Consider the following 16,858-nt stretch of genomic DNA (forward strand, 5'->3'; position numbering starts at 1 on the left):
TTCATCTCACCCCATATATGACACACTTCTCATCTTATCTAAAGGGACCCTGTGACCGGGCCGGACTCTGAAAAAGCTCAGTTGAGCTTTAAAGGTTGTTATTTTAATCTAGAAGGCATTATAAAAAAAAAAAAAACGTATTTGTGCGCAAATATTCTGTGATGTCTTATTGTCTATCTCCTTCCACCGCAGCCGGGCTCGGTTGCTGCCACGTATGCATGTGAGACCGCACGGGTGAAGCTGTCCTGGTTTTGCAGTCTTTGTTGTTGGTTGCTGTTGTTAGCATGCGGCTCAGCTGGGCCATGTTCAGTGTTGTCTGGAGACAATTCATTCTGTGGAATTGAAATCCTTTTAATTGAAATGATTTTGATCCCTCATTCTGTTGAGCAGGGTCAGGAATAAACTTCAATGCTAAAAAAAACTACAAGGATGTGGGAAGCATGTAACGTCCCAGTAAGCAATTGTTGGCTTTTTTTAATGGAAATAATTTGTTATGGTACATATTGAAATTGCACTTAATTAAAAAAACAAAAACAATGAAAAACACATTGTGTAAAATATGTTTAAACTCATTCCCTAGTGGTCTTCCGCAAACAGGGTCTGCCACTTTAGGAAACCGTTCCACTTACTTGCACATTTTCTTGAAATCAAACCAGCATTTATGAGGGAAGGTTCATTAAGGGACATATACATACTAGTCAATAGGAAAGGAAAAGGGGAAAGACGTATCAATCTCACATTTCAGGGCGCGCAGGCAACCTCTAATAGTTACAAATACAGTCACGTTCTCCTTGGCTAATATGAATAAGTATCTCCCTGTGGCATTCATTCAAATCAAATGTTTATTATATAGCCCAAATATCACAAATTTACATTTGTCTCAGGGACATTCTTCAGCTTTGTACCCAGAATAATCAGTATGACATACGACACCTCTGTCCTTAGCACCCTCACAGTCGTACACAGGAAAAACTGTTCCCAGAAAAAACCCAACAGTTAAAGGGGAACAGGGAGAAACCTCAGGGAGAGCAACAGAGGAGGGATCCCTCTCCCAGGACGGACAGACATGCAATAGATGCCGTGTGTACATTGAAAAGATAATACATTTTACAGCGTAGGTCGACCAAATGTTTGGAAAGACCAAATGTTTGGAAATGCATGTGTCTATAATAAGAAGATGAATCCACGAGGATATCCATCCAGGACTTATGATCCAGGACCACAGCAACAGGCACAGCCACGAATCAGCCCTAACTATAAGCTTTATCAAAAAGGAAGGTTTTAAGCGCACTCTTAAAAACGGATAGGGTGTCCGTTTGGTGACACCTAAATTGGTAAAAAAGCACCAAATCCTCCATGTGCAAATGAGGATTTCTTCTCTTCATTTTGTCCCATTTTATTGGTCTTCTAATTAGCCTTCATGAACATTACCTTGTCTCCTATTGAAACATTAAGCTGAAAGGAATACCTGAGGCTGCGGTTTCTGAAAAGATAAATCGATTTTTGGTGACCATGATGATGTTTATAAAGTTTCTCCTTTTTTTTAACCAAATGATTGTGTTAGGAATGTTTCATGATGTTTTTCGAGTATTCCTCTGACAACACTACACATATTAAATGTTATGATGTTTAAATGAAGCACCATAATTTCTACTCTTGTCCAACCCTGCTTGTTGTGTTGTGTAGCCTTGAAATGTTATTCATGAAAAAGATTACCAGGCTTCTTTCAAAGCAAGCACATACTGCTAATGTGGGCTTTGCTTAGCTGCCTTGAGGGCTAATATGCATAATTTGGAGTGCTATGACATATGAGACCATCAGATCATAAAACAGTCATTATTTGTTTAACATGTCATCCTCAATGAACAAGAATATACTCCTCACATAATTATACATTTAAAAAAATACATCGCCGTGGTATAAATAATTATTTGTATCCATGGCCAACGTTTCGGTCGTTTTTATGGCACGACAAAGCCCTTATTGAACTACTTTAATCACTTCATAGGTAATTGAACTACCAGTAAGATACTGCAACATGTATTTTAACTTCTTGCTTTAAAAATATGTAGTTCCCCACTCACCAACACTGATAAATAGCCTGATTCTAGAAAAAACGTATGATCGTTATGAGGGCCGGTCTTTGTCATAGGCATAGGCGGTCGCCGAGGGCGGCAGATCTGGGGGGCGCTGGTAGTTCTTGGAGGGAAAAAGACTTTTTGGACTGTTTGGCTCATCCTAATTTTCAGCCTTGATGTAACAACATTCACAATTAAGTCAAGGTAACACCCTTTTCACCCCGGTTACAGTTTTCATTTGCCCTGTACGATGGGCGCTGTAAGTGATGAAAGTGGGGGATGTTGACTTATCAGGCGCCCGCAGCTCACAGCCAAAGTGCGAGCGAGCCTCCGAGCGAGCAAGAGAGAGAGAGAAAGAGAGAGGGCGCGCATCGGTACCGCGGATTGTTGTTGGATTGAGGCTGATAACTACAGCTCAGTGAGGTAAAGGACTCTGAGTGTTTAGATAGTTCACTTTTGTCTAAGTTATCTCAGTGGGTCTCAAATGTTTTGATCACAATTCATGTAAACACATATTTCCAAGGCACCCCTTTATAATGATTAGGATAAATAAAAACAGGTTTGAAATCATTCCAATGTATACTATATGACAGTAAACCAAAAATATCGTTTAAAACTGGAGATATAAAAAAATAAATGCATGAATAAATACATGTTAACTGGTAAAATAAGATATAAATTAACAACTAAAATAAAATGCGTTTTATTTAGATAGCACATTTAGAAGCGATTTTTGGTCGGGCCAAAGTGCTGTACATGTAATAAAAACACATTACTACAATCACAATAAAAGACAATAAATTGCAACAGATATATAAAAAACACAGGGAAAAGTCATTGTAGAGATTTCATTTAGTTCTTTATCATTCTATTGTGTTATTGCATTGGGGTGGGGGGGGCTTGATCATTTGGATACATACAACAGTCCTGTTTTGTGCAGTTGGGGGCGAGCCTTCATAGTGGAACGTGCAGTTGTCCATACAAGGTGATAAACATGGTGTTAACTAAGTGTAACTGCCCACTTGTAGTTGAGGTGCTAGCAGTTTATCGCGATAATAGACGGTTACATGTATCTATTGCCAAATGTAGACAACAGCGCATATGGCAGGACATTGCAGCACAATGTTGGAACAACTTGAGAAAATGAAAGTGAATAAAACGCTTCTTTAGTCCCAGCGAGTTAGCAAAGAAGCTAGCCCTTACCGCTGCTAGCATTTAACAGGTGCATGCAGGACTTGTTAACTCTCGGCCTTAAACCCTGGACTTGCTGCTCATTCAAACTTTCTTTTTCTACTGAGAACAAGTCTATTCGCCATGGGATCGTTTAATTCAGGTAGGTAATTGTACTGTCTACCTGAAAGGGGTTCTAGAAGAACAATAAGAGTTTGAAGATGTTCTTCCACAGAGCACCGACACCTCGCCGCCCTCCAGCTCTTTAATGGTAGTGCGCTTTTTTTAAAACCAACTGGCATCCATCGGGCTTTTGTCTTATTTGCGTCGGTTGAATTTGTACTCAAAGCATATCTTTCTTTGCTACTTTGATTACTGCGGTCTTGTGCTGAGGAGCTGTGTGTGTTATCTGCTGAGGTAGAATAAGAGTCAGGTCTTTTACAAACAAGTATGATTAACGCTCAAAAAACCTGCGTAAAAAAGTCCTAATCTAAAAAAATCTTCACAGTAGTTCAGAAACAACATGTTTCTTAAAGTATACAAGTCAAGAGTATAATCCGCAAGGAAAAATGCCTCCTATGTGAGATATTAACATAAGTGATCTGGACAATATACGAATGTTAAATGTTTGCATCAGACGAATGTCACTGCTGTAGACTCCACCCCAATGTATTCATGTTTAGGACTTTTAGAAGTTTGTGTAAATAGGATAATTGGAACATGTTGTGCTCAACACTTTATTCCCCTTTTTCATCTGTAGAAATGCATAGTAATATCCCATGTGTTTAATGCTATATCTTAATCTCAAAATCGATGATTTAAGCCTTATAATAAATGAGTGGTTAAAAATATGAGAACCTTTTTCAAATGTTTTGAAGCAGAGTAAAAGAGATTGTAGAGTTTAAGTTGGCCTTTGCAGACCATTTTCATGCAAAAAAAAACCTATACTAACCACACTACAGGAAAGGAAAGCATAATAGGCCCTCTTATAACTGAAGGGCAAGTACTCAAAAGGTGCAACTAAGTACAGTACTTGAGTAAATATCGGCATAGTTCCTCACCACTTGTTGTGTATTCATGAATGTGAGTTGTAGGTTAGTTCTGACGCCCTTTTGGTCATTCTATTGTTACAGCCCATATATTCACAGTGTTGCCATGCAGTTGTGCTTATGCGATCCAGCATTGGGTACATTAGTGGNAGATCAGTGGTTCTCAAATGGGGGTACGCGGACCCCTAGGGGTACGTTGGAGTACTGTAGGGGGTACGTGAGATTTATTTTATGTTAATGAAAAAAAAAAAGATAAATATACAAATTTTAGGAAAAGTAACGAAGTTTGAGCAGTGTGGGTTTTATATTAACAGTTACACATATTTCAAAACGAGAAGTGTAATAACTGCAGTTTGCCTCCCTGTCAGAATGACAAAAAGATCCACAGTGAAGCACAAGCCCATGTTTCTCACTAAATTGTAAGTACAACTTATTAACAGGATCAGTTCAATGCAACTAATGTCGTCTTAGTGTTATTGGATGATTCAAATTGGTTTGCCATGAATTTAGTGAGAGATTGTAAACATTTGAAATGTAGCATTTAAGTGTTTCTCAGTTACACTGTTGTTGTTTTAATAAATCAGACGCTGATGGTGCAGCGCTGTGCTGTTTCTCTCATCTCTTTATATAGTAATTTCATCCCTAACAAATACTTTTTATGCGCTGATCATGGGGTACTTGGCTGAATTTTTTTTTCAAAGGGGGTACATTATTGAAAAAAGTTTGAGAATCACTGGTTTTAGATAGTACTTTAGTCTAAGTTATCTCAGTGGGTCTCAAACGTCTTGATCACAATTTATGTAAACAAATATTTCCAAGGCACTCCTTTATAATTATTGGGATAAACAGGTTTGAAATCATTCCAATGTATACTATAGGACAGTAAAACAAAAATATCGTTTAAAACTGGAGAGATAAAAAAATATGTATAAATAAATAAATGTTAACTAGGTCAAATAAGATATGAATGAACAACAACAATACAATAAGTTACATTTATTTTGTATTGGCTATGGTAGGTTATTGGTTATGTTCACATACTTATTTGATTATTAAAATGTAAACAGATCTTTTTCATATGGGTGTTTTAGAGTTGTATCCCCATCTAAAATCTCACCTCGGGCACCAAATTGGCTAGAACCGGCCCTGGATTTCTACACAATCTTACTCTTACCGCAATCGATGGAGTCGCCCTCTGCTGTATATTAAATGTAATGCAACTTTAGGGCAGTCTTCACTTTTTCGAACAGGAAGTTGCCGCCTGGGAACAACGAATGATTTTGAAAGAAAATGTTAAATTAAAAATAATACCCTTTTAGCCATGGCAATGGAAGGTCTCTCAATGGGCGTCCTCTTTGCCATCTCCAGCAGCAGTCTCTTCAGTTTGCGAGGCATCGCCAGCTTTTGATGAGGTGATAAACTGAACTTGGCTGCAGCCCAAAGAATAGCAGCAACCCCATACACACAAACCTGAGCCAAGACAGAAGAGAATAGAGGAGGGAAAACTTATAACCAAAGTAAATGATCAGAGAAAGTTAGTTTGTCACATAAACCAATTTGGTAAGACAAACCTTCTCGGTCACAATCCCATGTTCTTGATACTCGGGAGCAAGATAGAACTCGTCTCTGGATCCTGCGTAAAGAACACTAATTTAAGTTTACAACAGCCTCCAAAAACAGGATTTACTTTTGTAACATATCAAAAGACAGCTCCGAAGACTACACCGTAGGACACAAAAGTAAACCAACCTATGTTTTTAGGTTTCAAGAAAAGTACTTCTCCCTCACAGCCCACGTGCATCGTGTCCAGGCATAGATAGGCTAATGGAAAAGACAGAAATCAGAACAGATATTGCCAACAGAATTTAAGCCTTGCACATGATGAACGGAAGAAAATGTAACACTGGTACAGAAATAAATACAGTAGATACTAGTGTTGTCAACGAATAAAACATTTTTAACGTGTTCACAATATTAAACACAAAACCAATACACGTGCAACGTTGTAATAAAAAATGCATGACTAGAGAAATCAGATGTATTTTTACTTTAACACAACATGATTTCTGATTCATTGTCATAAAGTCTGACAATGTTGATACTCCTATGCAACTTCAAAAAATTGCACAAGGTTCCCATTGGAATTAGGAAGTAATTTTCTATTTATCGCTAGAGGTTTCCAGATGAATTTCGAGCGTTAATGAGCTGGGGTTGAGAGCCCTTTAGAGACATATGCAAAAGGATGTGTGCCCTTACTTTATATGTTGAGTTCTAAATTGTTCTAAAAGGAGTAGTTAATTAAACTGATTTCATGCATGAAATTATTTAATCACCTGGAAAATCGATGTAGGTCTGCAGAGAGGAGAGGCAGGAGAAACCCAGAGCCCAGAGCTCGTTAACGGTCAGCCGCCGTCCACACCGAGTCAGAAGCTCCCTCAGAGAGATCCACTGGAGAGAGAATAAAGAACAGTTTCAAAGGAGATTAAGGGACAGGCTTTGGAGCCTAAATGTGCCTTATTGTAACTGTAACTCCAAATTCATTTTTCTGAGTTCTCTTCAACAGTGATTTGTCTTATGGAAGTTTTTCTAAAGGCAATTGAGAAAATAACCTGGTGATACATTTCCTAAGTCTGATTCTGATCTTAATTGATTTCTCTACTGTGTTTATGACTTAAGAACAGATGAGATTGAGGTGTTTGCCAATGTTATCGGAGATTCCCTCAAAAGGTTGCTGTTTTCACCTATGGAAACAATAAGAAAGGTGTTGCCATGGTGTAATGCATGTTTTGGCCACAAGGGGCTGAAGTGAAACACCAACCCATGTTATAAATTGTTTTCTTCCAGGTGACTATGACAAAGGGAATAGTTACATTTTGGAAGTTAAAACAAATGGTTGCATGTCCGTCTTGACCTTGAAAAAGTATATGCATCCATTGTAATAGAGCTTTAAAACCAGGAAAAGACACCATTTTATGATATTAAGTTATCCAAAATCTAAGTGATAATAAGCCTTATTTATCTTCATCAGTTTAGTGTTGATATATTTCCCAGCCCTGAGGGAATTAATAGGCTCACCTACCCCTTATTCAACAGTGTGGCCATCTGTTAGCACAGGGGTTCCCAACCTTTTTTCCCAAGAGACCCCCCGAATGACTCCTATTGGAAGTTGCGCCCCTCCACACACACACACACACAAGGGGGGGGGGGAAGGGGAGCAACAGCGGTAATTAAAGTCTTAAAATGCTACAACTACTGTCACAAACTGGATGATTGTGAAGTATTTTGTTAAAGGACGACAAAACCGTAATTAAGGAGCACTATTGGAGTGACTTTGATGGTTATTGGACTCAGGATTAATTAATTTGGATTCCCGCTCTATGAAGAAATTAAAGGATGGCGCAAGTGGAAAGAATTCACGAAGGGATTAAAATGTTTTAAAAACACATGCTCAAAGTAAGCCGGATTTTGCCGATGTGTTTATGTGGATTCAAAAGTCGTAAATAATCAACAAAATGGAGGGAAACCGATCTGTTCGGAGCAACTGTGACAAATAATCCAACTGAAACCGGCATGGACAATGACTATATTTTAAAAATGCGCTTATCCAGAAAAGCCTGGTTTGGACACTTTACGGGCAGAAGAAACATTTCTATTAAAGAAAGAATTATACATTTCTGTCTTTTTATGCTATAATAGTTACTAACTTGAATTTTTATTAAAATTAATTAATCAATTATTTTTTATATTTTATTGTAATGTAGAGACAAGGCTTTTAGTGACAATCATGTATTGCGTTACAATTATATGTTAAAAAAAAAAAAAAAAAGTCTGAATGATATTTGGACTCAAATCATCTGAGGCCTGGTGCTCTGCGATCTTGGGCGCGCCCCCCAGGTTGGGAACCACTGTGTTAGCACATGACCACACTTTTGTATTTAGGTCACATGATGACAAAGGACTCCAAACATGGACTAACAGCTTTTTATTTAGCTAAACTCAAGCTACTACTTATGGCATTTTAACGAAGACACCTTTATAAAAAACACTTTTCCCACTTCTGGACTGAGTTTGACCACCACCTTAAAGACTGTTTGCTGTTTTTATGTTTCTCTTTCACGGCTACACTTATTTGCAGACAGACGTTTTGCATAGCTGTGCAGTGATTACATATTTGTGTAGGGTTCTAGGACTAATTTCTGCACCACTGTATTACATCACACAAGAGTGCAGAAAAAATCTGCCCATGTGGTCTGAGAACCAGCAGGCACTGTCTCACCTCATCCTGGGACTCTTCATTTAGGCACAGCATGCTTTTGGTCATGTAGTTGTTGGGAATGTAGAGGGTGTGGTTGAACGAGCTCTGGTCCTCAGAAGAGTCCTGCTCCATGTCCAGCTCCTGACAGGAAGTACCGGAAGACGCTGAATCCTGGGTGCAGTCCTTAGAATCACAATCACTGCCCCCCTGGACCTTGGTTTCCCCGCTGCAGAATGTCTCTGCAGCGTCCTCGTTCCCTCTGGACTCCTCCCTATGATCCTCGGTGTAGCTGCGGGGGTACGACTCAAAGGACCTGCCCCGGTCCAGTCTCGGCACTCTGTTGCTCCACATGGACTCGCAGCTCGAGTGTTCATCCGTTCCGATCTCTGTGAGGTCGGATACGGGTACGCTGATATCTCCGTGAGTTGGAGGGGAGAGACAGGGGGGGTTGTTGGAGTCTGGGACCGAGCAGGAGCGGTTCAGAGCCCCCCTCCCCCTGTTCAGCCTCTGATGGACCCTCCTCCGCACCGGGGAGCTGTTCTGGGGCCTGCAGTCCAACTCAGCTGCCAAGGTGGTGCAGTCTCCATCACCTTCCATGTCCTCCGCCCACAGAGAGGAGTCCCAGTCCCGGCACACCTGCACATTGACAGGTAGAGTGTTTCAACTGAGGGCAAAAACAATCCTGATCACTATGAATGAAAATGTATAAGATTTTAATTATTGATTCCATTATTGGTTCCTCTTGTCAATATGAATCTTTATTGATTCATTTATCAATTCCTGATGAATTGTTGGTTGTAGAAGTAGAACCTATTGAGGCTCAAGACAAACTATTATTTCACCAACGTTCTGAAATGATTTATTAGGGATTGTTTTGGGATTGGAATTAATACGATTTTATCAATACAAATGCCTTTATTGATTCCTTATATGGATCTGATTATTTGTGGATTCATTTGATTCAAATGATTGGGTGGAAAAAGAGAATATATTAAAAGATCCTGACTTTATTTATTCCTACCACGTCCTCAATACATTAACTAATTAAGGATTTTACTACCACTTACATTGTTAGTCACGATCTGTTTGTGTTCTGTTTTATTTTGAAAGGTGTTCACCCCCAGTCTTTTGTCTCTGTCTGCTTCCTGTCTCTGTGTTTGCCCTCCTGTCTGATTACTGATGCTCTTCACCTGGTGTGTTCTTCCTGTCCTGCCCAGCTGGGTCTTGTCCCCTGATTAGTTTTGAATGTATTTCAGTTCTGGTTTTCTGTTGGTAGCAGTGGGATTCTTGAGTCTTTCACAAGGGAGTGAGCCTTGAAATGAAGGGAATTTTCAGTTTGAAACATTTGTCTGTCCTGCACTTTGGTCCAACCTGCTCTGCTCACCTTGACAATTGATTCCATTAAGAGATCTGATTATTTATATATGTATTTATTGATTCTTGATAAGTTGAAAAAGAGAACATACATTGCCGTGTGTAAATCGAGAAGATTTACACACGGCATCTCGTGCACGTCTGTCCGTCCTGGGAGAGGGATCCCTCCTCTGTTGCTCTCCCTGAGGTTTCTCCCATTTTCCCCCTTTAAACTGTGGGTTTTCTCTGGAAGTTGAAAAACTTCCAGAGAAAACCCACAGTTTAAAGGGGGAAAATGGGAGAAACCTCAGGGAGAGCAACAGAGGAGGGATCCCTCTCCCAGGACGGACAGACGTGCANGATAAGAATCAAAGGTTCCCATAGGATCAAATAGAAAATGCATGCGGGTCATTTTTGACCCACTTATGGAAGCTTGGGGTAGAAATACAAAAACTACAATTTGTTGACATTTCAATTTAAAATGTGAATGGCATGATATCCAAAACATGTTTTTTGAGGAATAGCTGGAATATGCAATGATAAAAAAATGTATTTACAAAGATGCTTCAAGAAAACCACCTCACCGGGTCAAAAAAGACCCACTTATCCATCTACGGGTTAATATTAATTTGCCAATGGATTCATAAATATGTCATATCACTTGAACATTATTTAGATAGGGACAATGACGTTCTCTTTGTTCATCCGTGACGCAGTCGTGCGGAGCTACATCCATGTGGAAAAGGGCGTGGTTGAATCTAAACTGGGTTGGAAAAGCAATAGAACAACTGAACAACCTTTGCTGGCTACTTTTTTTCTATGCAGAAAGCCCTAGAATGCAGTGTTTCACATCAAATCAGGATGATGACGGATGCTCGATATGTTGATGCTCCCAAGATAAGCATGAGTGCAATTATAAATGTTTCAGCGCCTGAAAATATGAAAGCTTTTCAACATGGCACAAATAAAAAACAGAATAGCGGCCTCAGCATATTTCCCCCTATATCACCCTCTGCTCTGCACGCTGGACTCTATTTGTGTTTGGATAAGGGATGAGGCTGTAATTACCGTAGCCTCGACCTGTCAGAGCGCTCGCCTTGGTGTTTGCGTTCAGGCCATAGCATCAACTTTAAAAATTCACACATTGCTGCAGAGTAATCAATATCTGTGACCATGAACAGCTATTTTCCCAGTGAAAAACCAACCCTATTTGTTTAAGTTGATGTGGCGATCATACTATACAGGTCATGCTGACAAGTACAAGAGTCCTATAATGCAATTCAGCAACAACAGAATAAATACAGCCTTTGTGAAGCTTATAATGTTTATTTTAAATGATGTCTGCACCGGGTTGATTTTACTCAGGCAATTGTGATTTTAGCCTGCATTTCGTAGCATTGTTATGCTAATGTTCTACCAAGGGCCTTTCAGTTAATATGTTGGCATGGGTTTACGTATGGCCGCTACTTCTCTTTGCCAGAGAAGCTTTCCTACATTTAACACGCATCGTGCATTCTTAGGGCTATTGTGCGAATGAATGATTTGTTTGTGTTGCTGTGATTGTTTACTTCAACATTTAAAAACAGGTTTTTGTTTGTTTTCGTGCAAACTACATAGTTCCACAGCACTAATTGGCTTCCTTTTATAACAATATTCTTAACTTGTGTGATTTGGAATTGTACTCTAACAACAATGGTGGTCTGAAATTATACAGTTTAAATGATTCCCTTTCTAATTCTCATTAATTTAAAAGGAAACGTCAACATATCATCTTCTTTAGATAATCAATACACCTTATCCGTCCAAGTTCCTTTGTTCTTCAGAGCCAAGTATTCAAATTGTCAAATTCTATTTTAATTGCTTCTTCAGAGCTGATATAAAGCCAACTCATTAGGTCAAACGAGCATATGATATTGTCTCAAATTGACTGAAAAATGTATAAATATCTCAGAATCTTGTGGCACAATGTGCTATCAGCCAATATTGAAACACGTTGTAATGAAACTTTTGATTTAGAACTCTTTTTCTGTAATCTTTTGTCTAGAAATCAACATTCTGTTAGAAAAGTAGAGAAAGATTAATCGTTTTTATATCATAGTGTTTTCAAGGGAATATTACACAAATCCCAGGGGACGAAGATCAGGTAGTCAGGATTGTAGACTGATATAACAGCATGATCCAATAATACATAAAGACATCCCAGAGAAAGTGAGTTTCAGCGTTATCACTCGGGTGCACAGCTGATGGAAAGGATTTCTGTCTGCCCCCATTTCTCTCCTAGGGAGGATCTCACACGCCCACTGATCACTGAACAGTAGTCTGGCAGTATGACTTCCTATTTGTCTTTGTTACCACCAGCTTGCACTGGATCAACTGCTGCCTGGTTTCATTTAAGCTGTTCCAGGCTGTGTCCAGGCCAACAACCCAAAATCTTTATATACAGTAAAGAACAAATCTGATTTCCACTCAGATGTACACATGCTGGATACGCATAAGACAACTGCATGGCAACACTGTGAATATATGGCTGTAAACAAATAGAAATGACCAAAAGGGCGTCCAGAACCTAACTACAACTCACATTCATGAATACACAACAAGTGGTGGAAGGCAACTATGCCTATTTACTCAAGTACTGTACTTAAGTGCACTTTTGAAGTACTTGCGCTTCAGTTATAAGAGGGCCTATTATGCTTTCCTTTCCTGTAGTGTGTAGTATAGGTTTTTTTTGCATGAAAATGGTCTGCAAAGGCCAACATAAACTCTAAAATACTACTTTATACCTCTGCTTCAAAAACATTTGAAAAGGTTAATCATATATTTTACACCACTACATTTATTATAAGGCTTAAATCACATTTTAGATTAAGATATAGCATTAAACACATGGGATATTACATAATGCATTTCTAAAGATGAAACAAGGGGAATAAGTGTTTGAGGCACAAAAATGTTCAATTATCTATTACACAAACTTCTAAAAGTCCTAAACATGAATACATTGGGGTGAGTCTACACCAGTGACATTGTTCTTGATGCAACAATTAACATTCTAATATTGTCCAATACTATATGTTAATATATCACATATGGAGGCATTTTTCCTGCGGAATTAGTACTTTGACTTTGTATACTTTAAGAACATGTTGTTTCTGAACTACTGTGAGATTTTTTTAGAATGTAGGACTTCTTACGCAGTATTTTGACGTTAATATACTTGTATTGTTAAAAGACCCTGAATACTTATTCTACCTCAGACAATAAACACACAGCTCCATCCAGCACCAAGGACAGCGACAGTAATCAAAAGGTAAGCAAAGGAAAGCATATGCATGACGAGTACAAATTCAACGACAGCAAAAGAACAAAAGCCCAGTGATGCCAGTGGTTTATAAAAAGCAGCACTCACCATTAAAAGAGCTGGAGGCGGCGAGGTGTCGGTGCTCTGTGGAGAGAACATCTTCAAACTCATTATTGTTCTTCTAGAACTTTCAGGTAGACAGTACAATTACCTACCTGAATTAAACGGGACTCCATGGTGCGAATAGAAGCTTGTTCTCAGTAAAGAAAAGAGAAAGTTTGAATGCAGCAGCAGTCCAGGTTTAAGGCGAGAGTTAACGAGCTGCATGCACCTGTTAAATGCTAGCAGGTAAGGGCTAGCTTCTTGCTAACTTCGCTGGGACTAAAGAAGCGATTTTATTCACTTTCATTTTCTCAAGTGTTCCAACATGTGCTGCAATGTCTGACCATATGCAGCTGTTGTATACATTGGCAATAGATAACATGTAACACGTCTATTATCAGCGATAAACTGCTAGCAACCTCAACTTAACAAGTGGGCGTTACACATTAGTTAACACCATGTTTATCACCTGTATGGACAACATTGCACGTTCCACTATGAAGCTCCGCCCCCAACTGCACAAAACAGGACCTGTTGTTATGTATCATAATGATCAAAGCCCCCCCCCACCCCAAAGCAATACACACATAGAATGATAAAGAATAAATGAAAAATCTCTACAAGGACAATACAATACAAAAACTGAAACATATTGGTTATATTATTGTGATTGTAGTAATGTGTTTTTATTACATGTACCAGCCACTTTGGCCCGACCAAAAATCGCTTCTAAATGGTGCTATCTAAGAATAAAACGCATTTTATTTTAAGTCTGTTAATTTATATCTTATTTTTACCAGATTTAACATGTATTTATTCATGGCATTTATTTTTTTATATCTCCAGTTTTAAACGATATTTTTGGTTTACTGTCATTATAGTATACATTGGAATGATTTCAAACCTGTTTTTATTTATCTAATCATTATAAAGGGGTGCCTTGGAATATGTGTTATACATGAATTGTGATCAAACATATTTGAGACCCACTGAGATAACTTAGACAAAAAGTGAACTATCTAAACACTTCAGAGTCCTTTACCTCAACTGACGCTGTAGTTATCAGCCTCATCCAACAACAATCCGCGGTACCGATGCGCGCCCTTCTCTCTTTCTCTCTCTCTCTTGGCTCGCTCGGGAGGCTCGCTCGCACTTTTGGCTGTGAGCTGCGGGCGCCTGATAAGTAAACATCCCCCACTTTCATCACTTACAGCGGCCATCGTACAGGGAAATGAAAACTGTACGGGGTGAAAAGGGTGTTACTTGACTTAATTGGAATGTTGTTACCATCAAGCTGACATCTTAGGATGAGAAACATCGCAAAGTCTTTCCTCAGAACTTACCGCGCCCCCCCGATCTGCCGCCCTCGGGACCGCCTATGCCTATGACAAAGACCGCGCCCTCATAAGATCATCGTTTTTCTTAGAATCAGTGCCTATTATCAGTGTTGGTGAGTGGGGATGGGGAAACTACATATTTTTAAAGGCAAGAGTTAAATCCATGTTGCAGTTATCTTACTGGTATTTCAATTACTATGAAGTGATTAAAGTAGTTAATAAGGGCTTTGTCGTTGCCATAAAACTAGCCGGAACGGTTGGCCATTGGTGCAATAATTATTTTATTCCACGGCGATGTTATTTTTTTAATGTATAATTCATGTGAGGAGGTATATTCTTGTTCCATTGAGATGACATGTTAAACAATAATGACTGTTTTATTGATCGATGGTCTCATTGTCATAGCATCAAATTATGCATATTATGCCCTCAAGGCGGCCTAAGCAAAGCCCACTTCGCAGTATTGTGTTGCTTTGAATAGAAGCCTGGTAATCTTTTTCATGAATACATTCAAGGCTACAAACACAACAAGCAGGGTTGGGACACGAGTAGAAATTATGGTGCTTCATTTACATCATAACATTTTAATATGTGTAGTGTTGTCAGATGGATAGTCGAAAACATCATGAAACTTCTAAGACAATCATTTGGTTAAAAAAAAAGGAGAAACTTTATAAATCATCATGTCACCAAAATCGGCACGATTTATCTTTTTCAGAACCGCGAGCCTCAGGTTCCTTTCAGCTTAAGTTCAATAGGAGACAAGTAATGTTCATGGAGGCTCATTAGAAGAACCAAAAAATGGGACAAATGACAAGAGGAAGAAATCCCTCATTTGCACATGGAGGGATTTGGTGCTTATTTTACCCAAATTTAGGTGTCACCCCCCCCCCCCCCCCAAAAAAGACACCCTATCCGTTTTAAGAGTGGTTAAAACCTTTCTTTTTGTAAAGGTTATTAGTTAGGGCTGATTCGTGGCTTGCCTGTTGCTGTGGTCCTGGATCATAAGGTCCTGGATGGATATCCTCGTGGTTCATCTTCTTATTATAGACACATGCTTTCCAAACATTTGGTCTTTCCAACATTTGGGGTCGACCTCGCTGTAAATGTATTATCCTTTTCATTGTACACACGGCATCTATTGCATGTCTGTCCGTCCTGGGAGAGGGGATCCCTCCTCTGTTGCTCTCCTGAGGTTTCTCCCTGTTCCCCTTTAACTGTTGGGTTTTTTCTGGGAACAGTTTTTCCTGTGTACGACTGTGAGGGTGCTAAGGACAGAGGTGTCGTATGTCATACTGATTATTCTGGGTACAAAGCTGAAGAATGTCCCTGAGACAAATGTAAATTTGTGATATTTGGGCTATATAATAAACATTTGATTTGAATGAATGCCACAGGGAGATACTTATTCATATTAGCCAAGGAGAACGTGACTGTATTTGTAACTATTAGAGGTTGCCTGCGCGCCCTGAAATGTGAGATTGATACGTCTTTCCCCTTTTCCTTTCCTATTGACTAGTATGTATATGTCCCTTAATGAACCTTCCCTCATAAATGCTGGTTTGATTTCAAGAAAATGTGCAAGTAAGTGGAACGGTTTCCTAAAGTGGCAGACCCTGTTTGCGGAAGACCACTAGGGAATGAGTTTAAACATATTTTACACAATGTGTTTTTCATTGTTTTTGTTTTTTTAATTAAGTGCAATTTCAATATGTACCATAACAAATTATTTCCATTAAAAAAAGCCAACAATTGCTTACTGGGACGTTACATGCTTCCCACATCCTTGTAGTTTTTTTTAGCATTGAAGTTTATTCCTGACCCTGCTCAACAGAATGAGGGATCAAAATCATTTCAATTAAAAGGATTTCAATTCCACAGAATGAATTGTCTCCAGACAACACTGAACATGGCCCAGCTGAGCCGCATGCTAACAACAGCAACCAACAACAAAGACTGCAAAACCAGGACAGCTTCACCCGTGCGGTCTCACATGCATACGTGGCAGCAACCGAGCCCGGCTGCGGTGGAAGGAGATAGACAATAAGACATCACAGAATATTTGCGCACAAATACGTTTTTTTTTTTTTTATAATGCCTTCTAGATTAAAATAACAACCTTTAAAGCTCAACTGAGCTTTTTCAGAGTCCGGCCCGGTCACAGGGTCCCTTTAGATAAGATGAGAAGTGTGTCATATATGGGGTGAGATGAA

General features: G+C 39.1%; 1 protein-coding gene across 1 annotated transcript in view; it reads right to left on the bottom strand.

The window, feature by feature from the left end:
- LOC104941602 (protein very KIND-like) overlaps positions 1-16,858 on the bottom strand; it is a 41,563-nt gene that overhangs the window by 17,693 nt on the left and 7,012 nt on the right. Inside the window, exons 5-9 of the mRNA XM_010766728.1 lie at positions 8,574-9,188; positions 6,631-6,745; positions 6,047-6,118; positions 5,869-5,930; positions 5,609-5,767 (exon numbers count right to left, since the gene is read on the bottom strand). Of these exons, the coding sequence (XP_010765030.1) occupies positions 5,609-5,767; positions 5,869-5,930; positions 6,047-6,118; positions 6,631-6,745; positions 8,574-9,188 (1,023 nt within the window). The remainder of the gene's footprint in view (positions 1-5,608; positions 5,768-5,868; positions 5,931-6,046; positions 6,119-6,630; positions 6,746-8,573; positions 9,189-16,858) is intronic.

This window comes from Notothenia coriiceps, unplaced genomic scaffold (genome assembly GCF_000735185.1).
Source record: "Notothenia coriiceps isolate Sejong01 unplaced genomic scaffold, NC01 NC01_scaffold00003522, whole genome shotgun sequence".
NCBI lineage: Eukaryota > Metazoa > Chordata > Actinopteri > Perciformes > Nototheniidae > Notothenia > Notothenia coriiceps.